A 27,091-nucleotide genomic window follows, 5' to 3' on the forward strand; every position below is an offset into this window, starting at 1 on the left:
GCTCGGCATCCTGGACTCTCCAGTATGGGGTTCCGCAGGAGTCAGTTGTGTCCCCCATGCTGTTCAACATCTACATGAAACCGTTGGGTGCGGTCATCCAGAGCTTTGGAGTGCGCTGCCATCAGTATGCTGATGACACGCAGCTCTATTTCTCCTTTTCATCTTCTTCAGGTGAGGCTGTCAATGTGCTGAACCGGTGCCTGGCTGCGACAATGGACTGGATGAGGGCTAATAAACTGAGCATCAATCCAGACAAGGCTGAGATGCTGCTAGTGGCCGGTTCTTCTGACCGGATGGTGGATGTTCAACCTGTCCTGGATGGGGTTGCACTCCCTCTGAAGGAGCAGGTTCGTAGCTTAGGGGTTCTCCTAGAACAATCTCCATCACTTGAGGCTCAGGTAGCCTTGGTGGCACAAAGTGCCTTCTACCAACTTCAGATGGTAGCCCTGCTATGCTCCTATCTGGACAGGGATAACCTGCTTCAGTTGTCCATGCTCTGGTAACCTCCAAGTTAGATTAGTGCAATGCACTCTACGTGGGGCTGCCTTTGAAGACGGTTCAGAAACTGTGGGCTTGTGCAAAATACAGCAGCCAGATTGGTAACAGGGACCAGATGGTTCAAACATATAAAACTGATTCTGGCCTGCTTGCATTGGCTGCCTGTATGTTTCCGAGCTCGATTCAAAGTGCTGGTTTTAACCTATAAAGCCTTACACGGCTTGGGACCACAATATCTGATGGAATGCCTCTCCTGACATGAACCCACACGTATACTCCACTCCACATCCAAGGCCCTCCTCCGGGTGCCTACTCCGAGGGAATCTGGGAAGCTGGCAACAAGGGAGAGGGCCTTCTCAGCGGTGGCCCCCAAATTATGGAATGCTCTCCCTGATGAGGTCCATCTGGCGCCAACACAGTTATCTTTTTGGCGCCAGGTGAAGACTTTCCTGTTCTCCCAGGCATTTTAGCATGTGTTTTTAAATTTGTGTATTTGTTTTTAATGCTTTTTTAATTGTTGTAAACCGCCCAGAGAGCTTTGGTTATGGGGTGGTATACAAATGTAAATAACAACAACAACAGGTGGTGGAGAAATAGACTTTGCTACAATTTAAACTAATAAAATGCATTTATATCTATTGATATCTCAGTGATTTGGATTAGTGAGTAAAAGATTGGTAAGCTAAATGCAGATTTTATTTATTTATGAAACAAATTGCTTTTTATACATTTAGGGACTTTTTTTCCAACTGTAATGCTGTTCCCCTTGCCAACGTAGAAACAAATGTCTGCAGGGCTCAGGAACCTCAGGCCCAGGGACTCCCTTCCATGCCTTTAAGACTCTTCAGTCCATACCTCTCACTGGTCTCCAAGTGCTTTTGCCTGGCTAGAACGTGTCCTTGAAATGCAATACCACCTCTTGCCTGCCAGGATGGAGAAATGTGCATGAGACGGTATGTGTAGACTCCTCTGATTTCTGAGTGGTCTACTGTAACAAAGTGACACCTCTTGTTCTCCATCAGCTTTTGTCCCCTGGCATGTAGTCCACAGAAGTTTGCCCACAATTTACTGTTATTGTAAGCCGATTTCAGCTTAAATTTGGGAAAGGAGCATATAAACCAGGGTTGGGGGACCTGTACCCCTTGAGATATTGCTGGACTACAACTCTTGTTATTCCTGACCATTGGCTATGCTGGCTGGGACCGATAGGAGCTGGAGTCCCACAACACATGGAGGACCACAGGTTCACCAGCCCTAAGCAAACTTCATGATAAAACAAGCTTTAAAATATTTCTGCACTGCTGTTCATGCAAGAGCTTGCATCAGCTTACAAAAGTGAAATAGCACCCCCAAAGTCAACCAAACACACAAAAAGGAGGAGTGATATTCAAGTGAAACTCAAAGTAGACTTATTGAAATAACTGGACAAGTCCAATGATTTCAGGGGGTCAGTTGCCAGCCAAAGAAAATAATTCTGATCAATTTTTTTAAATCCCCTATAGACATTTTATAAAGGGTAAAAGACCCTTTTTTTGTCCCAACACAAATTGTTATTCTCTCACACATCTGCAGGAGCACTTCACTTTATCTTTAGAGTACAGTCCTGTGGTATTTAATTACCCTGTCAAGAGCACTAAATGGTTTGGCACCAAGCCCTTTCCCTCAATCTCTGCTGATTGATAGCATCAATAAAATTCACTCACTTTAATTAAACCTCCAAATAGGATCTCCTTTTGCCACTCACTAGGATCAATGTTCTTTAATATGGAAAGTACAAAACACAGAGGTTGCAAGGGTGCTTCTTCCTCACCTTCACAGTTCATTTCCTTTAGATGTTCTAAGAGGATTTTATACAATGCATACATAATTCTCAGTTCTCTTGACACGGTGGTTAATGGAAAAGATCACTATTAAAAACTGTCATCTACCAAAGGGCACTTTTCACCCCCCTTTTTTGCAAATCTGTACACTAAAAAGAGAGAGTGCTATTTTATTGCCAAGTGTATTCAGTATCTATATATTCTAGCACCTGGCAGTTGTAGTTCAAACATTTATCCCATTCATTTATTCAGAAATTTGTAAAAAATATTAAAAGCTCTTGAAAAATGGTTTACACTAACATATTTGTTCTGAAGTAACCATGGTTGCAAGAGTAGAAATAATCGACTGACTTTAGTATGAACACCTTACTTAAATAGAGAAGCCTATTTTAAGTGGCAATATGCCTTTAAGCATGTGTTTATTGCCTATATTTTTAGTTTTATTTAAAAATAAAATTCCTTTATAAGAAAAGTCAGTCCCACTGCCAAAGAGGCAAGTCACTTTTTCAGCTTAGTAACAGCTTGTCTCTTCAACAGTAAAGGTATCTGCAATCAAAACAAAAAGGGGAACAAAATATAGGCCTTTAAGCTTTGATCCTCTTTCGATGAAGTTCATTTATGAATTTTGAATGAAGAAAACCATACAACATGGTGCAGCAATAAATAATTTTCAGTAATTGGCCAGTTAGTGCAGAGGATATTATTAGATCTTTGGAGTAGTTGAGTGGAGAAAACTTTTCAGATTTCACTTGCTAACTCCTTCACAATAAAGCATTTATGATTTTTAAATATTGCAGAGTGGGAAGAAAGCTTGCAGATTTAATAAGTTTTTTTAAAAAAAAGTTATATTCCCCTGACAGGTGATAATTATATATATACACACATTAATAGTCAATTCAGAAGTGTCATGTCAGGAAATCTCACATGATAGAAGGAATTATTTGGCCAGCCTTTGCCCTGTTAGGAATTAATTCTAACTTGCATTATGGGTTTAAAGGCATGGAATGTGTATTGGCTAACAAAGTAAGCATGAAGCGTTGTTCCAATATTCCTACTGTAAGTTCTTTCTACAGGCATTATGTAAATACCATTTACAAAAGTCCCAACTTGTTTTCATATCTGTATCAAAACTTTATCTTTCCATAACACATCCGACCTAGAGTAGGCTACTAAATAGCCTAGTCAAGTCTAGCAACTTTAAGTAGATTCTTCTCTCCTTCTAAGACTAAATGTAAATGTACTGCCTTCAAGTCAATTCTGACTTATAACGACCCTATGAATAGGGTTTTCATGAGGCTGAGAGGCAGTGACTGGCCCAAGGACACCCAGTGAGCTTCATGGCTATGTGGGGATTCGAACCCTGGTCTCCCAGGTCATAGTCCAACACCTTAACCGCTACAGCACGCCAATTGCTTTGTTTGATGTATATGTACCATACTCCACTCAGGAGTGCCTGTTAGCATCCCCCTCCCCTCAATTTCACACTGTGATGTTACGACTAAGAATACATTCAATGTCTTGCTTTTCTCTTCAGAGAGCACAGCATACCAACATTTAAAGTCTGGTGAACATTCCTACTGGCTACTGTATGTGTCAAAGCCACCAAGGAGCAGGATGTCTGAAAAGGAGTACTCTAGCTTCTAATTCTCATGCAGGGTTAGGATATTTGCCACCCTGGGCTCATCTGGGAGGGGGGGTTATAAATTCAATAAATAATACACCTTCCCTATAAAAATTCCCTCTTGTCCTTCGACAAATCAGAAGGCTTTGAAGTGTTCTAATATCAAGTAGAAGAGCAGTAGATAGTGGTCTGCCCATAATCTTGGAAAGAAAGTATAGTATGATCAGCAAAGGAATGGAGAGGTGTTTAGATATAAGGAAAAGTCAGATCTAAACTCCTACTGAAGGCTACCTTTCATCTTCTATACAAGACAGGATATGCGTTTGAACAGTTGCTGAAAGACAGAAAAGTCTACAGATAGCTGTAAAGAGAAAAGACCCTGCATGTGGACAACCAGTTTAAATCCTGACACAAATCCAAGGATGGCAACACTGCTAAGAACATCCCTAGGCTGGGCCAGATAAGACAGCACAATAGATGGAACACATAACTCTAAAGTAGTATTTCAGTGTGCTAAGCCAATATTTCCAGAAGAGATCTAAGGAGAAAAACATCATTTGAGCAGGCAAGAGGACCTTCCCCTCCCCATTTAACAGTTCGAGTTTTAAACCTGCACTTGAGTACAAACAGCTAGAGATACATGTCAGCTGGTCAAAATTGTGCTAATTTCAAAATTGGTAGAATGCAAAGCTTTAATCACAGTAGAGACTTTGCATGCTACAATTCTCTGGTACTGTGGTAATGTATTACTATGGGTTACAGTTGCATTACAATATAATGCAGACTGGGAAAGATATCTACTTAAAAGACTTGTTGGAAGAGGAAGGTCTTCAGTAGATGCCGAAAAGAAAACAGAGATGGCTCCTGTCTAATATCTAAGGGGAGGGAACCCCAAAGGATATGTTGTAGAAGGATTATGAAAGGGAAAAATTATTTAAAGACATGGGCACTTAAACACTCCTGATTAACTGAGCATCCCATTCCCAAAGCATAGGAGTCCTCTCCGACACTACACTCAGCCTCAGAGGCACTTGGAAAGCAAGAAAGTATCTCACTGTTCTAGCTCTGGGAACACTCAACAGAGATGATCCCACCATTCATTTCAAACTAGGGAAAAGGTGTGGAGCATCATCCATAGAGTTGGACTTGTGCTTCGAAGATGTTCAGAATACTAAAGTTAGCATGAGACACAGTCAACCAGCACTATTAGATCAGGAAGAGTTGCTTCTGGATAAGCAATTAGAAACTGGGAGGCAGCCAGGGGAGAGGGGGAAAGATTACATCCCTCCTCCACTTATACTGCTGCGCCACTACCACCTTTCTCTACAGGATGAAGCTTTGCCTCTTCTGAGTGGGCTGCAACACTGCCATTATACACACTGGCATATAAAATATGCAGTTAAGTCTATAAGGTTGCAACTAGCTAAATTCTTGAAGCAAGTTGGCCAAAAAGGAAGTGAATTTTCCAATATCTTCCATATCTAGACCATCTTCTTTAGAGCTTTAGGAATACAGTCAGTGGCTGCCTTCAAATGATGCACAAGCAAAGCACACTCAAAAAGGTTCACATTTGGCTACCTGTAGTAACAGGGCAGTATTTCTCAGCGAAGGATTAAATAGTGCAATACATTCAAGGAAGATGATCCTCAATACCAATGCCCTTTTAGAGTATTTGCAGATGTCTGCTATGGGGACAAAATTCTTTTCTAAAGATTGTTTCATATGTAAACTAGTAGCACAAGCCCCAGTAATAAAGACTATAGCTTGTGAATAAGCCACCATTAGTTTCAAAGCCAGGTAACCTTTGGAAATGTCATATGCATTGTCTTCTAATATGACTTTTCACACACACACACACACACACACACACTGTAATTTCTACATACCTTTATTGTTTTGGTTTGAAGTCTCAATCCATTCAGGGTATTGATAGCCTTTTCAGCATCCTTAGGGTCAATGTAGTTCACAAATCCATATCCCAAGCTCTGTCCTGATGGAAAAAAAGGAAGGGGAAGAAATATTATTAATTATACAATGACATAAGCAATTAATTTGAATCTTGATCTTAACCCTTTACTAACGAGAGGTAACTAAACTATTTTACACTGAAGACAAAACATTAATAATTTTCAGTAGCTGACTAATTTACTTCCTAAATACTCACAGAAGCATGCAAACTGTTATGGTCAAAATAATAACAGTAATAGTTTAAGCAAACACAAGTACACATTGCTTATCATTTCTAAAGCACAAGTTTCCAACATTCAGCAAATATGACTTCAATATACAAACCAAAATGAGTATTCTATTCAGTCAGCCTGGTAAAATAACCTGGTAAAATATTTACACCTTCCCAAACAGTAGGATAAGTTATTACTTATGTCCTGTCTTTCTTGCATCATCATCAGAACTTGGATCCAAACTTTCCGTGAGTGGAACTTTGCTGACAAGACACTTCTGCTTATTGTATAGTTATTTCCACATCTAACTCTATGTTATAATCAAATATAATTAATACTGATAGTTGATATAGTACATGTCCTTTCTGATACACTGAATTATTACTTGCTATGTCTACCTGTAAACTTCTTGGCTTGGATCCCAAGTTGTCCTTCCATAAATAGATGTATTTTTCACCAATTCTTCTCTCCCCCTGAAGACTCCTGTGCCCTTCAAAAATTTGTTTGAGAAAGTTCACTGGCCCTCTGAGAGTCACAACAGGCACTGCAGGGGGAAAGAGGAACTGGAGAAAACAGTCTCCCTCATCATTTCACTAGCGAGAACCACCACTGGATTTTCGTGTGCAAAAAGCAGCTCAGGATCCACAGCAAGATGGTTATCTGAAAACATACTGAAAAATCAGAGTGTCATCAGAAAGGACATATAAGCTATATTATGCTTGATGATAACAAACTAGACATGGAAAATACTGCATAGCAATAAAGATTAAGGGTTGTATCCAATGTAGCACTAAATTAAAGTCAGTTGTTCCGCTAGTGAAATGTTTTGCACCAGCGGTACATTGCTGCACAACAGATTTCTAGTAGCACAATCTGTTGTGCTGGATTCCTCTGTTGCACTACATTAAAACGCGACCTTAAGCTACTGGACAGAGAATCTTGGATACAGCCCTCAGCTGTTATGGCATGATAAATCTATAGGTAAAGAGAGATGCATGGCAATAACATCTGGATATATTTTACACTGGGTAAAGTTTGCTCTAACCTTTGCTGAGGCAACTGAAATGGTATCAAACAACCAGTGATGTAAGCAGGTGAGAATGGGACAGGGGCCAAGAAAAACATTTCATTCTACCCATGTGTATCACTAAAACTGAGGTACCAATATAAAATTATGGTAGTGCTACAAGAGATGCAATCCACTTTCATCACTGCCAGCTGCCCAGATGATTATTTCTGCTGTATCCTGCAACAAGTAATCAATCTGAGGAACAGTTACACATTCCGCCTTGCCAGAAATGGTTGTATACTAGACCTAACAACTTTATTATAGAGTGGGCAAAGAAGAAAGTCTCTAAGAATATCCTGCATCACACTCATGCCACAGACATGCAAAGTATCTAGGACTGGAACAAACAAAATGACATTCCAAAATTCGAGCATGCATTAGTTCAAACATGAAGGATATAAAAGGTTTCCCCAAAGAGAACAGCAATAAGACGACAATCTTTTCCTGTACGATTTAAGAATTTTATTGTGATTAAATTTAAATGGCTGCAATGTGAAGACAGAAATAGGAGTCTTGAAATCAGTTTCAGAATGCAACCGAATTCAACAAGTCACAGGAAGTAAAGGTAGGGAACGGCCCATAGTTCTACACTTGTTTGTTATTGTTCACCTCAACAGCTGGAGTTTTGTCAGAACAGGTATGGGAAACTGGATCCAGCTGGTGGGCTGGATAATGACCTCCCTCAACCCCTCTGCTACTTCTGCAGGTGGGCAGAACAACCCACCTGTCAATCACCTGCCTTCAACATGTTGTCAGGTGAGGGTTTTACCTTTGTCTACGAGGTTTGATTTCAAGCTGCGCAAGCAAAGGAAATGTTTCCCTTGCTTGCCAGGGAACAACCAGAAGCACATCCTACGGCTATGATTGTTTCTTTGCAGCCACATCTTTATTTGCCCCACATCTGACAGAACATACAACATCAGGTATGGGGCAGATTAGTGCAGTTTGTGGAAAATGTCCTTGCAGGCCCAATTTGGCTTGCAAAACGGAGATTCCCCACTGCTGTGCATAAGTATGTGCACATGCACAGATGTCTCCAAAATATTTTACAGTATTTCTAGCTCTTTGCTTTGCACAAAGTTCTGCTCCAAAATTATACATTCTCTTTCACACACCCTGGGCAAGTTATAAACACAACTGCTGTCTTAAACCATGCCTACACAGGAGAGAGCAAAAATCAGGGCACTGACATTTTTGCGTACAATCTAAGAAGGAAAGAAACAACAATGCAATTGAAGAGAAAGCTGCAGAAAATACACCTTTGGGAAACAGATTATAAGCATTTCAGAGAGAAAAGTTGAAGGTTTGAAGCAGTTCAACTATGGGACACAGATGCTATGTACAAGATAATACTGAACAAGATAATACACAACAACAATTTGAGTTACAGAAGTGAATAATAAATTGTTAACATGAGCTGGAGATAGCTTTCAGGTGTAAAAACGGTTCTTAGAGAAGACAACAAAAAGGTCATTCCATAAGCAAAAGAATAAAGAGACAAAATTTGGACATCAGAAATGGCAACATTCAGAAACCAGCTGGAGAACATTTTAATCTCTCAGGACACTGCTGTTGACAAGAATGTTTCCATTCTTTATAATAGAATAACGTTACACTTCAGAATTTACCAAGAAATTTCATTCTATTTTGCATAGGTATGGCTCTAGACAATGGCTCTCTCAGAGCAGAGGTGTTAATTAGCCTAGCAAAACAAGGATTATCAGCAATTACTGCTCCTGTGAATGGCCACTGTGGTTATCTTGCTTTACATTAAAGCTTTACATAGAATTATCACAGATTTACTATTTCACTACCATTTGGATCCACTATTTTACCTTTTTCTCTATATACCAACTGAGGATGATACTTCAAGTAACTGACGACATGGACTCTATTCCATGAAAGCTAACACAATGTCCGTTCTGCTTTTGTAAGAAACCTATCCTTTAGTGTGGCAATAACCATTCTTTGGAACTCTTTGCCTATTAATATTAGGCAGGCACCTTGGCTGTATTGTTTTGGGGAACCTGCTAAAAACTTTTCTCCCTCCAGCAAGCCTATCCAGACATGCAATTTTAATTTTTTATTTTAACTAAATTCTATTTTTTAAAGAAAAATACTGATTTTACTTATATTTTAAAATTTTATGTAATTTCTAATGTTTGTATTTTAATGAATTTTGTTGTTGTAAACTCATTAGAAATCTTGTTTAGTTCTAGTAAGCAAAATATAATTTCTGTTAAATAAAATATAGAGGAAGATGGAGAAAATAAGAAAAATATGACATGCCACGAATGAGAGAGACAGACATGAAAGCAGCAACCAGTAAAACACAGAAGTAGCATTTCCCAGCCCTAAGAAGAAGAGCCATACTACCAGAAAAAACATTTCTGTGAACCAAATTAACTTCTGATAGAAAAAAGTCTACTTGTAGCATCCAAGAAACAATGTACTCTGCAATGTAAGCTTCAGGAAGACATCACTATAAAACCAAGAATCTTCATTAAAACCATAAGCAGTGTTTGCACACTTGGGCACCAATAACATTAAATGTACTGGGGGGGAAAATAGAAAATATTGAGTCTCTGGACTCGAGGGGGTGTTATTTCCATTCCTAACCCATAGAAACCCAGAAGGGACTCACATTTTAGCAGCAATTGGATAGTTGTATAAACAGGACATTTTACCATATTGCTGAATGGGGTTCTTCCAACAAGGATAGGCTTATACGAGGGGTTGCCAAACATCTTGGGGAGAGGATATATTTCAAATTTTGAAATGGGGGCACCAGTCTCAAAATAGCTGCCACAGGGTGTGCATAATACAAAATTAGAAAGTAGACATGGTGAAGCTTTTCCCATAATTGTATTTCCATACAAGACAAGGCTTGACCGGTTGAATTTTTGCCTGCCATACAGCTGTTACAGACACTAGAACAGCCTTTCCCAACTAGTGGGCCACCAGATGTTGTTGGACCACAACTCCCATCAGCCTCAGCCAGCATTGCCAATGATCAAGAAAGATGGGAATTGTGGTCCAACAACATCTGGTGGCCCACTAGTTGGGAAAGGCTGCACTAGAACCTTGTTTTTCCACAATGCCAATGCTAAAACAAAACCTAAACTGACATCCTGTACCCACTTACCTGGAAGTAAGCCTTCTTAAACACAAAGACACTTACGTCTGAATCGGCATGTATTACATTGTATTGTAACTTAACTACACAATGAATTCTTAATGAGTCTCTGGTCTTTAGCTCCTGCAAAACAAAAGGCATGCCTAAACCTCTTTGCTAAGTTTTCACATTTGCCTTTTAGAAGAAGAGGAATTCTTTAACATTCACCCAAACTTAATGTGTAGTAGTATTTACAGAAAATAATTTCTAGGCACTACCTGATCTCAGGCAACCCAAGCACAGGAAAGATGCATCCTGGTTGCGAGGGGGAAAGGACAAACTATAGAGATTCCAAAGACTAAAGAAAAAATTAAAAAAGACAGAAGCAGGAAAAGTACACTCAAAGGAAGGCGCTCTGATATAACTCAGTGGCTAATAACACTGACAAGTAGGAGCAGCCAAGCTGGCTCATTTCACATAAATGACTTAGAAGGGTATCTGCACGTTTTGCTCTGTAGCTTTCCTTCTAGGAGGGCTAAACACTTTTTTAATGAAAGCTTAGATTTTGGGCTACCTGTTGGAGGAACCACTGAAGTCTTTTGCAGGGGCCATGGCACTTGTGAATGATGGGTTGAAGAGCATTGGCCTATACAGATAAAAAAACTGGATGAAATCGTCTTTTGGTAGGTTTGCTTGCCGACTTGCAACAAACAGAGTTTAAACTGTATTGGAATAATGTTAGCCATATAACTGCATTAGATTTTCTACACACAGAATTTTGCTCTACAAAGATCATATCAAACATTAATCACTATCAGAAGTGGTGAGACTGACATTCAGCAACCCCTTCTAACTACTTTTTTATTTGTTGTGTCCATATAGGAAAAATATCTAATATATACAAGACTGGTATAACATTTTGATTTTAAAAATTATACCCCGACTTTGGGCTACAAAAACAGAGGCTGTTTACAGGAGAGTTTAAACAGTATGTACCATAAGAACCAAGCTAAACACTACATTGACACTAAAATAATTCATAGCAGCAAGGAGAAATTAGAATTTATGTGCCTAATGAACTAAAATGTTTTGACTATTTGCAAACGGCCGCAGAATTTGCAAATGCACCCAGAAATAAATCTGAAACCAGTGCAGCTCAAACACCAGGATAAAGCAAATTTCACCCACACATCTTGTTTGCTGCATTTTGTACAAACGTTTCCGAACTATTTGGTGGCAACATCATGAATAAAGTTTTGCAGTAAACATATCTGAATGTGACCAAGATACATCTACAGCAGCAGAATGAAAATCCAGAGGCAAGGCTGGGTGAAGGACACCTACAGACCAAGAACCTAGTTCTCCAAATGGAGCACAACTCAAATCATTGTTTTTGATATCCAGAATTCCAGAGTTATAAAATTTCTCTTTTTCACAAAACTCTGGAAAACAGTCATACCCATAACACTCAACATCTTCTGCCTCTTGTGTCTCCTGAAATGCTGCTTTTGAGGACTGGGGGACCAGCATGGAAGTGGGCTGCAAGGAGAATCAATGAAAACTGCCTTCACCCCTTTCCAGGATGAACCTTTGCTGGATCTCAGTCCCAAACCCTTAATGGAAAGTCTACAGACCCAACTCCAAGAGAATCTTAAATTGTATAACCTATTCTTTCCAAGTTGCATTTACGACACGATCTATCAAAGTATTACGGGAAACTAAAACTTTCATAGAAATGTGCATAGCTACCATATTTAATCTGACAAATTTCATTTGATAAGTTCTCAAAGGGACAACATCCCAAATCCAGTATGGTTCAATGGCTGGACATTCAATTCCAATGTTTGTTGCAAAGTTAATTTGCAAGAGTATTTCCAAGAGTGTGATGTTAATAATGCATCACTGGCATACAACGGGCTGAAAATCATTTATAGTTTAAGAAATTTCTCAACCTCTAATTTTTTTTAGACTCCTCATTCAATTGTACCTATTTAAAACAAAATTAATGTGGTAAAAATACCAAGTGTTTTTTATTTATTGTTGTCTACTGTTTTTACTAAGGTATCCCTTGAAATCCATAAAACCAGATTAGCTGTTTAGCAATTTGTTTATGTACTGTATTATTGCTTCAATTTATAATTCTCAGAAAAGGATGCTCGGTTTTCACCCAATAGGTAATTTTTCTGAACCCAACCTAACAGCTTGAATTACAATTTTGCCCTACAGGTCATAGAATCCATTCTAATCTACCTCTTCCTAATATTGAGACAATCCTAGTATCTTTCATTTCTATGGAAAATGGTATTTTGAACTTAATTGCCTTTTTTTTTAAAGCCTGCACATCACCAAATACATTTGGTAGGCAGAACAGGGTCTTGAGGGTTTTCTAGATCTTAAAACTTCACTAGATTTCATCTGAACTTTAGTTAACTAAACATAAATTAAATTGCTTTATATGTTAGAGGTAATAATGCTAGAGTAATACTCCTTTTTAGTTTACCATTAAAGAACTCTTCTATTTAAAAGAGCAGCTTGTTCAAAAATTAAGTTTGTGCTTCCTTCTGAAACACCCCTAAGATCATTTTAGTTTGAATTAATAGTAGTAAGAACTCTCTCATTCTAAGTACTTTTAGGCTACTTACCTTTACAATAACCCATCTGATAATTAAATATGAGTTAGGTGCCTTTATACTTGCCAGCTAGAAATGGGATGCTGGTGGAAAATCTCAGGGCTTTTTAGAGTAGTGATTTTAAAGCAAAGATTCTAAGTGCCATCTCCAAAGATGGAGAATTACATTTTTGTATTTTGTTCGTGTTCTCACTTTGCTTCTTTCCTTTGTTACTAATGTTTCTATAGAGAATCTAAACTAGCAAAAATTTTATTTCCCTCATTATTCATCCTAGAAATCTGTGTCAAATTTATTTTCATTAATTTCAAAGTCTTTTTATTAGTCAAAGTCATATGATGGTGAAGACAGCCTTTTGTGTTTCAAATTGGAGATTATGTTCTATTTCTATTTTGGGTGCATTAACAGTTGAATCTGAAACTGCAGTTTGATGTAAAATCAGACTGATCACAATATGTTGCTACTTCAGCAATGACTCTAGCTGTTGGGAAAAAAGAGGATACATGTTTTCAGCATGCTGTGTTTAAACCACTTTATTTAAGGTAAGGTGGGCATCAACAATTAAAAACATAGAGGACACCTAGAATTTTACTAGAATATATTTCACCTCCCACTGTTTTCTCTTGTGCAAATTGAGACACTCCTGAGGTCCACTGGAGACTATTCTGCAGAAGTCAGTGCCATTATTCCACAATTATGTTTGGAGTTTTTTTAATGTAAATTTTGCAAAGTGTTGCTGTATTTCACATATTCACAGACATAGAAACAAAAGAAAATGATTTCCTATAGGAAACTTCACTAAAATTGCAAAGTAAATCAGGCATATTTAAAGTGACCATCTGAACTATATCATAATGTTGCTTCTTCCCTGCTAAAACAAGATCAGCACAGCACATATCTTCTTTCTGTTATTTGGGCTGATTGCAGGTGTTGCCACAACTCACCATATGCTCAGAGGCACCTGTTACCAAATTCTTCCAAGCTACACAGGAAGTGGATTGGACTGTGAAAGACCAACCCAAACTCTGTTTGCATTTCGACAAATTTGTAAGGCAGTACAATATCTCAGAGAGGAGGTGAGGTCTCCTGCTTCCCTGGTGCATTCACTATAGCTGCTCAATTTCCCTGCTTTTTAAAGTTGGATAGAAATATCAGTGGGCTATAGGTACGTTCTTACACCGCAAGTGTTTCTGCCTATGAGTGAATTTCTCTGCTTTATAATCTGGGAGGTAAGAAATGGGATCCTGTCCAAGTTTTATGAGAATGGATTGATCATTTGCATGCTTATTGAGTTCAGTGGGATTTATTCCCCAGCAATCATGCTTAGGATAGGTGAAACTGACCACAGGGAAAGGGGAAGGGAGGAGATGGGAGAGGAGGAAAGGCAGAGGGGAGTACTGGGATGGGAGCAGGCAGGAGGGGGAGGGGAGAAGGACAGATGTGATCATTTGCATGTTTGAATTCAGTGTGATTTACTCCCGTAAAGGGAGGGGAGGAGATTGGGTGAGTGGGCACTGGGCAAAAGGGAAGCCCCTTTCTTTTCCAAAGGGAAAACACTGTGAACAGCATAATTACTTTTCAGCTTTCCCCCCACCTTTTTATTCTACAGAAGGCACCTGTAGCCTCCCATCCAAATTTAAACCAAAGCTGTCCCTGGCCCCATCCACACCAGGCCTCTATTACACTTTGGACAGTCATGGCTTCTCTCAAAGAATCCTGGGAAGTGTAGTTAGTGAAGGGAGTTGAGAGTTGCTAGGAGATGCCCTGTTTCCCTCACAGACCTTCAATCAGAGTGGCTGACTGTTAAACCAGTCTGGCCACTGAAGCTCTCTCAGGGGAATAGGAGTCTCCGCTCACCACCCTTCACAAATTACACTTCCCAAGATTCTTTGAGGGAAGCCATGACTGTCTCAAGTGAAATCAAAGTCTGGTGTGGGTGTGGCCCCCTGATTAGGCAAGCCAAGCAGCTGTGAGTCTGGCTTTGAGAACACTGACAGTTGGTTCTTACTGAGCATGCCCAGCCTTATCATTGGCTTCAAGCCAAACATTCTTAAATTAGTTAAAAATAAGCCAGGCATTTTTTAAAATTTAAAACTCCAGAAGATGAAGGTCAGAGTACGGGGCAAGCTCAGTATTAGGATTACAGGTACTCTGTGAACATGGCTGATTTTTAATGAATTTCAACAGATATGAGAACTCTGACAGAAAAAAAATCCAAAAGGGCTCTGGGGTTTTTTCCTCTCTTTTTACACTTTGAACTCTCTATTCTCTCTGACTGTTTTGTGTATCGCCATGAAAATTGAGAGGGTTGTTAAGCAAGCGTTTCTGATTTCAGGACTGCAAGTTTGGTAAGGTTTTATTTTGAAATGAGCTTATGGGAAGCATCAGAATGGCATGGGGAGCTATTTTCAATTTAACATTGCGGAATATGAAAGATCCACGCTGGCTATAGTATACAGCCACTCTTGTGGCTGTATAATAAAGCTGTTTTAACTGCCACTGATCAAAGTTTTACTCTGAACCATTTTAACCATTTTATCCTTGGCAAAATCAGATAGAGCTGTTCAATTCTGTCCAGTGGAAAAAAATCTTCTTGTAAATGGGACAGGCTTAAGAATCCCAGAACTGATGTAAGATTTTATCTGTACTAGTGCGAGATCACAATGCAGCACATCAACAACCACTAAAACTCTTCCTACAAGTGATGCTTGACCAAGAGAATGCACAAGATATAATGCTAATTTCATGAGGTGGTTTCCATACTGTTCCAAATTTCCTCAGGATTCCATGTACAGGATCTTTGCCCCCTTCATACCTGCCCTACTAGTGCCAATCAAATGCTCTTTGTAGAACCAGCCTGCCTTGCTAGTTAGAGGTCAAGAACTACATGTAGGAGCAATTTTACAGCAGGTACTGTACTGTCCTTGGGTTCTAACACTAAGACACATTCTCTTTCTCTGAGGGATAGGGGTGATATGATAGTAAATGTATGAGAAACCAACTGCTGTCATCTGCTATTTAATATATTGGTATCTTAATTGTTTTTTTAAATGATTTTATTATTCTGTGATTTACCCTGGGATCAAGAAATGATAAAGGGCAAGACAGCAAATGTAAAAATAACTAAGACATGAACCATTATACTAATACCAGCATTACAGCAACATACAAGCTCAGTCTTGCATATTTCTATCTGGTGGAAGGCTTACTTATTTGTTTATTTTTACCATTTATACCCCACCCTTCGGCACAAGGTCACACAGCAACTTAATGCAAAGCACACCAAAATACACAGCTTTAAATAAAACTTGTTAAAATCAGCACTTCATTTTAAAATACCTCATATATGTAAATGTAAAATAGCCAGTAGAACTCTTGCATTATTCAAAGGCCCAACGAAACAAAAATGTTTTCAGCTGCTTCTGTAATCCATTGAAAGCTTTTCTGATCTCAATTGGGGGAAAGATCCAAAGCTGGGGTGCCACTGCTGGGAAAGCCATATTCCGAATCCCAGCCAATCAAACTTCCACTACTACTGGAATAATTAATATGGTATTTATGTAAACAAAAAAGTCCACCAGAAACTTCAGTAATCACAGCAATACAACTATCAAAAGGGTAAGAACATAGGGAATGATGCCACAGGAAAACCATACAAGTTCAAATCTACTCAGATGAGCTAGATCAGATTTGGTGAACCTTTGGTCCTCCAGAGGTTGCTAAACTACAACTCTCAGCATACCTGACCATTGGTCATGCTTGCTGGGGTTGATGGGAATTGCAGTTTAGCAATATCTGGAGGGCCAAGGATTATTATCCATCCCTGAGCTAGATAAAGAATCATGTTCCTTTTCCCATTACCACAGATGAGCTAGATGGGAGAGTGACTTTGCACCCAGCACTGTGGAAAGAAGAGAAGAAACCAGAGCAAAACTATGCAATGACAGAAAGAGCAGGGGAACTGCCTCTTCTCCTTCTTGTTAATACAGCACCCACCTGCTGACAGTCCAGTGTGGGTAATTCTGGTTGCCAATATTTTGGGAGCTTGTGGGAATTTATCCCTTAAAGGTCTACAGTGGCAATGACCTTAAAGGTTTTTGTCATATAAGCTGCACTGGTGAAGGTAAAAGTATTATTGTTTATTATATAATATTAGATCATTAATATTTATTAGATTTCTTACCCACTCTTCACCAGAAGGTTCCAGGCTGGGTTACAATAAATATTGAAATCAGGTTGATTTTTTAAAAGAAGAAGGCTAAATAGGACATTTATGAAGTATAGGTAGGTAAGAAAGGAGTTTATGAGTACCCTGAGCCTTTTTTTATGAGACAAAAGGAGCACCTTCAGACATAGCCATCAAGACTGAAAGACTCAGGAGCAGGAGCAGGAAATCCACCTAACGACAGTCCAACTCACCCATTCAAAGCTATTGGGTATGTGTGTGGTTGTACAGTACGGCCCCACTTTACGGTGTTCCGTTTTCTGGCGTTCCACTGATGCGGTGGCTTTCAATTAGGGGAAATTCCCCGTTTTAAAGCCAATTTTGCACTTTTGCGGCATTTTCACGCGACGTGACCCATTATACTCAATGGATTCCGCTTTACGGCGGGAGCCTGGTCTCTAACTCGCCATGTAAGCAGGGCCCTATTGTACATAGATATCTCTGAACAGTTAGTGCACTGGCTAGAAGTAGGGAGACAACTACCCAGGTGCTCTGATTCAAGAAAGCTTCCCAAAAGGGTTTAAGGAAAGTGCTCCAATGCTTCAGGTTAACAGAAATCTGCACTAGTGCAGATCTTTTAAATTTATTTTTAATTCTTATTAATACATTTGTTGTTCATTTTAAATCCTAAACTGGTGTCACATCTCTACACCACTGGAATAGAAAGAAACAGGATATGAAATTGACAGAGGTGGAAAGATGGAGATTTGTTAAGTCACTATGGAAGGAGTAAGTTTCATAAACAAGTCAGTATTGTATCTACTTCCATTTCCCACCAAAATTTCAACTTTTCGATAAGGAGTTGTGTTTCAAAATTTTGAGAGAAGTTCCATCTGCCAGCACAGAAAGGTTTGCTTGTTTCTTTATTTTATTTTTTTAAACAGTGGTTTGTAGGCGATGTTTTTGTACAACTAATGTTCTTATTATGTAGTCACATTTTAAGATTGCCTTTACTCCGATCCTAGTCCTCCCGAAAAAGGATAATTTCAGAAATTCAGTGGTTAAATAAACTATTGTGCATTTATTTATGAAGTACTTTATCAGCAAAGATTAAAGTACTGCGACAAGAAAGTGTTCTTTCCTCACTTGTCAAATTGTTGGTCTTTGACATGAATATGTTTATAATAGCTCTATTAATGTTTACAATTTCATACCCCCATGCCATTCTGCTACTTCCCATAAGTGCATTTCAAAACAAAACCTTACAAAGAGTCCTGAACTCAGAAATGCTTGTTTAACAACCCTCTAAGTTTTCACGGTGATACACAAAACACTCAGAGAATTGAGAGTTCAAAGTGTAAAATGAGGGGGAAAAATCCAGACCCCTGTTGGACTTCTTTCTATCAGTGGTCTCATAATTTGTTGAAATTAATTAAAAATCAGCTATGTTCATAGAGTACCTGTAATCCTGTTATTGACCTTGCCCCATACTCCGACCTTTATCTTCTGCATTTTAAAAGTTTTAAAAATGTCAGGCCTATTTTAATTAATTTAAGAAATTTAACATTGTGTTCATTTATAAGCACAGGAACGCTCAGTAAGAATCAACTCTCAGTGTTCTAAAAGCCAGACTCACAGCTGTTTGGCTTGGCTAATCAGGTGGCCAAACCCACACCAGACATTTATTTCACTTTAAACAGTCATGCTTCCCCCAAAGAATCCTGGGAAGTGTAGTTTGTGAAGGGTGCTGACAAGAGACTCTTATTCCCCTGACAGAGCTCTAGTGGCAGAGTGGCTTAAGCACTAGCTCCTCTTCTGGGGATTGTAGCTCTGTGAAGGGAATAGGGCATTTCCTAGCAACTCTCAGCACCCTTCACAAACTACAATTTCCAGGATTCTTTGGGGGAAGCCATGACTGTCTAAAGTGAAATAAAGGTCTGGTGTGGATGTCGCCAGGGACAGCTTTGGTTTAAATTTGGGTGGGACTACATGTGCCTGCTGTAGAATAAAAAGGTGGAGGAAACCCTGAAAAAGAATTCACAATGTTTTCCTTTTGGAAAGGAAAGGGACTTTCTCTCTGCCCAGTGCTCACCCACCCAATCTCCTCCCAACCCTCCCCCTCCCCTCCTTACTCCCTACCTCTACTCTTCCTCCCCGTACCTCAGGTCAGTTTCACTTATCCTAAGCATGATTGTACAGGAGTAAATCCCACTGAACTCAAAAAACATACATATGATCAAACCTGCCCTCTCTTCCTCCTATTCCATCCCTCTTGCCTCTTTCCCCTCCCTTCTTTTGCCCCTTTTGCCCTCTTTACATTTCTCACCCCCTCCCTCCCCCTTCTCCCCCTCCTCTCCCCATGGTCAGTTTCACCTATCCTAAGCATGATTGCACAGGAATAAATTCCACTGAACTCAATAAGCGTGCAAATGGTCAATCCACTCTTAGAACACTTGCACATGATCACATTTCTTACCTGCTGGATTAAAAAGCAGAGAAATAGACAAAAAACCTTGTGGTTTAAGAATGTACCTATAACCAACAGATATTTCTATCCAACATTAAAAAGCAGGGAAATTTGGAGACCTGACCTCCTGTCTGAGATATTGTACTGCCCTACAGATGTGTCAAAATGCAAACACAATTTGGGTTGGTCTTTCACAGTCCAATCCACTTCCTGTGTAGCTTGGAAGAATTTGGTAACGTGATTCTGAGCATATGGTGAGTGATGCTAACACCTGCAATCAGCCCAGATAACAAAAAGAAGACATGTGCTGTGCTGACCTTGTTTTAGCAGGGAGGAAGCAACAATATTAAGACTGTTGATATAGTTCAGTCAGTTTAAATGTGTTTGATGTACTTTGCAGTTTTAGTGCAGTTTCCTATAATATCATTTTCTTTTGCTTCTGTTTTTGTGAATATGTGAAGTAAAAGAACACTTTGCAAAATCTACACTAAAAAAACCTCCAGAAACAATTATGGAATGATGGCACTGACTATCTGCAGAATAGTCTCCAATGGACATGAGGAGTGTCTCAGTTTACACAAGATAAAACAGTGGGAGGTGAAATACATTCTAGTAAATTTCTAGGTGTGCTTTATGTTTTTAATTGACTGTGCCCACCCTTCCTTAAGTGGAGAGGTTTCAGCATAGCAGGCTGAACACATGCATCTTGGGCAGAGCAAGTTTGTTTTTTTCCAGCAGTTAGATTCATTGCTTATTGTGATTAGTCTGATTTTACATCAAACTGCAGTTCCAGATTCAACTGTTAATGTGCCCAAAATCGAAATAGAACATAACCTCCAGTTTGAAACACAAAAGGCTGTCTTCACCATCATATAACATTGACCAATAAAAAGGCTTTGAAATTAATAAAAATAAATTTGACAGAGATTTCTAAGATGAATAATGAGTGAAATATAAGTTTCTAGGTTAGATTCTCTGTAGAAACATTTGTAACACAGGAAAGAAGCAAAGTGAGAACACGAACAAAATACAAAAATGTAATTCTCCATCTTTGGAGACGTAATCCTGATTGCAGTTGTTGCCACCACTCACCATATGTTCAGAGGCACCTGTTACCAAATTCTTCCAAGCTACACAAGAAGTGGATTGGACTGTGAAAGACCAATCCAAATTGTGTTTGCATTTTGACAAATTTGTAGGGTACTACAATATCTCAGAGAGGAGGTCAGGTCTCCTGCTTGTACTCATGGGATTGTACTCTGGATGTATGCTAACATCTGTTTATTATGCACTTGATCATCTCCCAATGTGAGTACAAGCACAAAGCTCAATTTAGCTCCATTAACCCTGGTGACAACAAAATCCTCCTCATTGGCAACTGCTCCACCAGAAACTTAGTCAAAAGCCATTTGTATCTCCTAAGATTAAGCACTTTTCATCTCTTGTTTCCAAATGGGACACCTATGTCACTGAGGTAAAAATATAGTAAGGACTTTTATTCAGACTGGCTCTTGGCCATTATCTTTGCCTCCTAGCACTGTCCAATCAGTCTGTTATTGACAACCTGTATTGTCCTAAGTGGTGATGCAGCAAATTCACATTATTTTGTACCATCCCCTTTCACATACCTAGCCGGTTCTAGTCTGAGGTATTCCTACCCTTTAAGAAGCCCAGTCTTTATCTGTATGAGACTATTTTATTCCGTCTGGTCCAACCTCCATGGAACCTTTATGACAGCAGATTGTTCCAACCCCAGCTAGCTCCTTTCTTGGTGTCTTCCACCACTGCTGCCTTCCACAACAATCTACTGGTAGTTTACAACCTCAGAAACAAATCCAACAAATAAAATTAAAAACCAATAAACATGCCATTACAATAAATTCAATTTAAAGCACAACCATCAATTCAGTAACCAGAATAGTTCAAGCACAAATGTAAACACCACCCAAGAAATCTGGGTAAATAAAATGTATTTTCTAGAGGCACCAAAACCTCAACAATGTTGGTACCTGCCTTATTTCAAGGAGGAAGATAGTTCCATAAATGGGGTGCCACAACAAAAAACTCCTGCATATATATTTCCACAGACTGTGGGAAACCAAGATGGTTTCACCCTGAGATCTCAATAGCTGGTCTAGTCTATATATGGGTGCAGATGTTTCTTCAGGCACCAAAGCCCCAAAGATGTTGAAGAATTTATACATAAACAGATTTTTTCTAGTGTTTATTATGCCCCCACACCAGACCTTTATTTCACTTTAGACAGTCATGGCTTCCACCCAAAGAAAACTGGGAAGTGTAGTTTGTGAAGGGTGCTGAGAGCAGACTCCTATTCCCCTGACAAGAGCTCCAGTGGCCAGAGTCAGCCACTTTGACTGAAGCTCTGTGAAGGGAACAGGGCATCTCCTAGCAACTCTGAGCACCCTTCACTAACTACACTTCCCAGGATTCTTTGGGAGAAGCCATGACTGTCCAAAGTGAAATAAAGGCCTGGTGTGGATGTGGCCAGGGACAGCTTTGGTTTAACTTTGGATGGGAGGCTACATGTGCCTGCTATAGAATAAAAAAGTGAGGGAACCGCTGAAAAGCAATGATACTGTTCACAATGTTTTCCTTTTGGAAAGGGACTTCCCCTCTACCCAGTGCCCACCCACGCAATCTCTCCCCTCCCTCTCCTCCCTACCCCTCCCCCAGGTCAGTTTCGTCTATCCTAAACATGATTGCACATAAATAAATCCCACTGAACTCAAAAAGTATGCAAATGATCTCCTCCCTCCTATCCCCTAACTCTTGCCCATTCCCTTCCCCTTCCTTTGCCCTCCCTACCCATCCCCATCCCCTTCCAATCCCCTCCTCCCCCCTCCCCACCCATCCCCCTCCTCCTCCCCATGGGCAGTTTTACCTATCTTAACCATAATTGCATGGGAGTAGATACCACTGAATGAAATAAGCATACAAATAATCCCCCTTTCTTTGCCCCTCCCTCACCAATCCAATCCTTCCCCCCCGACTTCCCTCCCTTTCTCCTTCCCTTTCCTCTCCCCTCCCCGTCCGACTCCCCCATGGTCAGTTTTACCTATCCCAACCATGATTAAATAAGAGTAAATCCCACTGAACTCCATAAACATGCAGATCATCAGACCTGCCTTCCCTTCCTTCCCCTCCTCTCCCTTCCCCCTCCCTTTTTCCTTCCCCCTCCTCCACTGCCCACTCCAGCCCTCTCTCCCTCCCCCCGATCAGTTTTACCTATCCTAAGCATGATTGCAGGGGAGTAAATCCCACTGAATTCAATAAACATGCAAATAATCAAACCTGCTCATCTCCTCCCCTCCCCCTCCTGCCTGCACACATCCCCCTCCTCCCCCCCTCCCCATCCCATATGGTCAATTTCACCTGTCCTAACAATGATTGCAGGGGAGTAAATCCCATTGAACTTAATAAGCATGTGAATGATCAATCCATCCTAAGCAAACTTGCACAGGATCATATTTCTTACCTCCCGCATTAAAAAGCAGAGATATTCACTCATAGGCAAAAATGATTCTGAGCATATGGTGAGTGGTGGCAACACCTGCAATCAGCCCAAATAATAGAAAGAAGACGTGCTGTACTGATCTTGTTTTAGCAGGGAGGAAGCAACATTATTAAGACAGTTGATATAGCTCAGATAGTCAGTTTACATATGTTTGATTTACTTTGCAATTTTAGTGAAGTTTCCTATAGAAAATCATTTTCTTTTCTTTCTATTTCTGTGAATATGTGAAGTACAGCAACACTTTGCAAAATTTACCCTTAAAAAACATGCCAAAAATAATTGTGGAATAATGGCACTGACTATTCTGCAGAATAGTCTCCAATGGACAAGAGGAGTGTCTCAGTCTGCACAAGAGAAAACAGTGGGAAGTGAAATATATTCTAGCAAAATTCTAGGTGTGCTTTATGTTTTTAATTGACCATACCCACCCTTTCTTAAATGAAGTGGTTTAAACATAGCAGGCTGAAAACATGCATCTTGGGCAGAGCAAGTTTGTTTTTTCCAACCGCTAGAGTCATTGCTGAAGTAGCAACATATTGTAATCAGTCTGATTTTACATCAAACTGCAGTTTCAGATTCAACAGTTAATGTGCCCAAAATCGAAATAGAACATAACTTCCAATTTGAAAAATAAAAGGCTGTATTCGCCATCATATGAGATTGACCAATAAAAAGGCTTTGAAATTAATAAAAATAAATTTGACACAGATTTCTAGGATGAATAATGAGAGAAATATAATTTTCTAGATTACATTCTCTGTAGAAACAATAGTAACACAGGAAAGAAGCAAAGTAAGAAGAACACCAACAAACATACAAGAATGTAATTCTCCATCTTTGGAGATGGCAGGCTTTGCCACCACTCACCATATGTTCAGACGCATATGTTACTAAATCCTTCCAAGCTAGACAGGAAGTGGATTGGACTGTGAAAGACCAACCCAAATTGTGCTTGCATTTTGACAAATTTGTAGGGTACTACAATATCTCAGAGAGGAGGTCAGGTCTCCTGCTCCCCTGGTGCATTCACTATAGCTGCCCAATTTCCCTGCTTTTTAAAGTTTGATAGAAATATCTGTTGGCTATAGGTATGTTCTTAAACCGCAAGGGGTTTTTTTGCCTAGAGCGCAGCCTTGTCCCAATTTCTTGGAGGAGTTTCAGCTTGAGGACATTGATAAGGTGCTTGGACAGGTTCGTGCAACCAGTTCTGTGCTGGATCCTTGCCTTCTTGGCTAATAAGAGCTAGCAGGGATGGAACAGCCAGCTGGGCCAGGGAAGTGATTAATGCCTCTCTGCACGAGGGAGCGGTCCCTGGATGCTGAAAGAGGTGATAGTGAGACCACTCCTGAAGAGACCCTCCCTTGACCCAGAAAATCTTAATAACTATAGGCAGGTGGCAAATGTTCCATTCCTGGGCAAGGTCCTTGAACGAGTGGTTGCGGGCCAGCTCTAGACACTCTTGGATGAGACAGATTATCTGGATCCATTTCAGTCGGGGTTCAGGCCCGGTTTTGACACGGAAACAGCCTTTGTCACCCTGTATGATGACCTCTGTCGTGTGAGACAGAGAAAGTGTGACTCTGTTGAATCTTCTTGATCTCTCAGCGGCTTTCAATACCATCGACCATGGTATCCCAGAATGGCTGAGTTGGGAGTGGAAGGGACTGCACAGCGGTGGTTCCGCTCCTACTTGGTGGGTCAGCTCCAGAAGGTGGTGCTTAGGGAACATTGCTCGGCATCCTGGACTCTCCAGTATGGGGTTCCACAGGGCTCAGTTGTGTCCCCCATGCTGTTCAACATCTACATGAAACCGTTGGGTGCGTTCATCCGGAGCTTTGGAGTGCGTTGCCAACAGTATGCAGATGACACGCAGCTCTATTTCTCCTTTTCATCTTCTTGAGGTGAGGCTGTCAATGTGCTGAACCGGTGCCTGGCTGCGACAATGGACTAGATGAGGGTAATAAACTGAGGCTTAATCCATGTTCCATTAAATTACAATGCAAAATTGGCAATCAGTTGGCAAACTGAGGCTCAATCCAGACAAGACTGAGATGCTGCTAGAGGGTGGTTCTTCTGACCGGATGGTGGATGTTCAACCTGTCCTGGATGGGGTTGCACTCCCTCTGAAGGAGCAGGTTCGTAGCTTGGGGGTTCTCCTAGAACAATCTCTGTCACTTGAGGCTCAGCTAGCCTCAGTGGCACAGAGTGCCTTCTACCAACTTCGGTTGGTGGCCCATCTACGCACCTATCTGGAGAGGGATAACCTGACTTCAGTTGTCCATGCTCTGGTAACCTCCAAGTTAGATTACTGCAATGCACTCTACGTGGGGCTGCCTTTGAAGACTGTTTGGAAACTGCAGCTCGTGCAAAATGCAGCGGCCAGATTGATAACAGGGACCAGACGGTCCAAATATATAAAACTGATTCTGGTCCGCTTGCATTGGCTGCCTGTATGTTTCCGAACTTGATTCAAGGTGCTGGTTTTAACCTATAAAGCCTTACACGGCTTGGGACCACAATACCTGATGGAACGCCTCTCCCGAAACGAACCCACCCGTACACTGCGCTCAACATCCAAGGTCCTCCTCTGGGTGCCTACTCAGAGAGAAGCTCAGAGGATGGCAACAAGGTAGAGGGCCTTCTCAGTGGTGCCCCCAAAATTATGGAATGATCTCCCTGGCAATGTACACTGTAATCTTTTCGACACCACTTTCCTCTTCTCCATGGCATTTTAGCATGTGTTTTAAATTGTTTTTAAAAGATGTGTTCTTAAATTTGTATATTTGTTTTTAATTTTTTTAGTTATTGTAAACCTCCCAGAGAGCTTCGGGTATGGGGCAGTACATAAATACAATAAATAAATAAATATTAGCAGATATATTTTGATGCACTTCTTAGAACTTTAAGACTTAAAAGACTTCAAAAGAGATGGGGGAGGAGATTGAAACTCAATCTTTTCCCCTATGGCAGCAGTTGGGCTCTATAAATGTTGCTGAACTACAACTTCCAACAACCTTGGCTAGCATGGAAAATGGCCAGGGATGATGGATGTTGTAGTTCACAACACCTTGAGGGCCAAACGTTCCCCACAACTGCTTTATGCTCTAGATGCCCCCACTGCTTTTGGAGGCCCTGCGGTTGCTACAGATATATATCAGCTCACTCTAGAAGGCTGGATTCACTTGTAAGCCCCTACTCTCTGATATACACGTTTTAATTTAACTTTTTTAAAAAAGGTTTTCAACTCTTAATTTTTTATGTCTTTTTCATTGTATTGTTTTATCACTGATGTGTTTACCACTCTGGGCTCCCTTTGGGAGGAAGGGTGGGACTTAAATGTTAAAAACTAGGTAATATATTCTGGTGCAGTTCTTAAAGGCTCCAACAACTACAGAAACAGGGATGGGAGTTGATGTTTGACCTCTTCCCCTGGAATGGTAAAAGGAGCTTCTGCAACGGAGTAGAACTTGAACAAAAACATGACCAGCTGACTAGATCCTGGTAGAAGACCATTAGGTCTAGCACTAATGATTCTTGCAACTCCTTTCCAAATCTCACCATGGATGGGATTTATCCAATTAATGGACTTGGTAATGACACTGTTGTTCAAGGTGGTAGAGGGGGCTCCTATGTCACTGTAGCAGAATCTCTCAGAGTCAATCTAGATCCAAATCTCCATTCAGATTGAAAATCCTTGACATTGAATTTGTCAAGGATTATGAATACCTTGGTGCAGTCATTAACCAAAATGGAGACAATAGTCAAGAAATCAGAAGGCGGCGAGCACTGGGGGGAGAGCTATGAGAGAACTAGAAAAGGTCCTCAAATGCAAAGATGTATCACTGAACACTAAAGTCAGGATCATTCAGACCATGGTATTCCCAGTCTCTATGTATGGATATCAAAGTTGGACAGTGAAAAAAGCAGGTAAGAGAAAAATCAACTCATTTGAAATGTGGTGTTGGAGGAGCGCTTTGCGCATACCATGGACTGT

At 40.2% G+C, this 27,091-nt stretch overlaps 1 protein-coding gene across 26 annotated transcripts in view; it reads right to left on the reverse strand.

Moving 5' to 3' along the window:
- Nucleotides 1–27,091, reverse strand: part of ELAVL2 (ELAV like RNA binding protein 2) — a 142,414-nt gene that overhangs the window by 37,464 nt on the left and 77,859 nt on the right. For 20 of the 26 annotated variants that reach the window (XM_061631015.1, XM_061631208.1, XM_061631198.1 and 17 more), the window contains 2 exons: nt 10,878–10,949; nt 5,826–5,929 (listed from right to left, as the gene is read on the reverse strand). In XM_061631015.1, coding sequence (XP_061486999.1) covers nt 5,826–5,929; nt 10,878–10,949 — 176 coding nt within the window. The remainder of the gene's footprint in view (nt 1–5,825; nt 5,930–10,877; nt 10,950–27,091) is intronic. The other 6 variants (XM_061631133.1, XM_061631114.1, XM_061631151.1 and 3 more) reach the window with 1 other exon arrangement.

The sequence above is a fragment of the Rhineura floridana genome, chromosome 1, assembly GCF_030035675.1.
Source record: "Rhineura floridana isolate rRhiFlo1 chromosome 1, rRhiFlo1.hap2, whole genome shotgun sequence".
Lineage (NCBI taxonomy): Eukaryota > Metazoa > Chordata > Lepidosauria > Squamata > Rhineuridae > Rhineura > Rhineura floridana.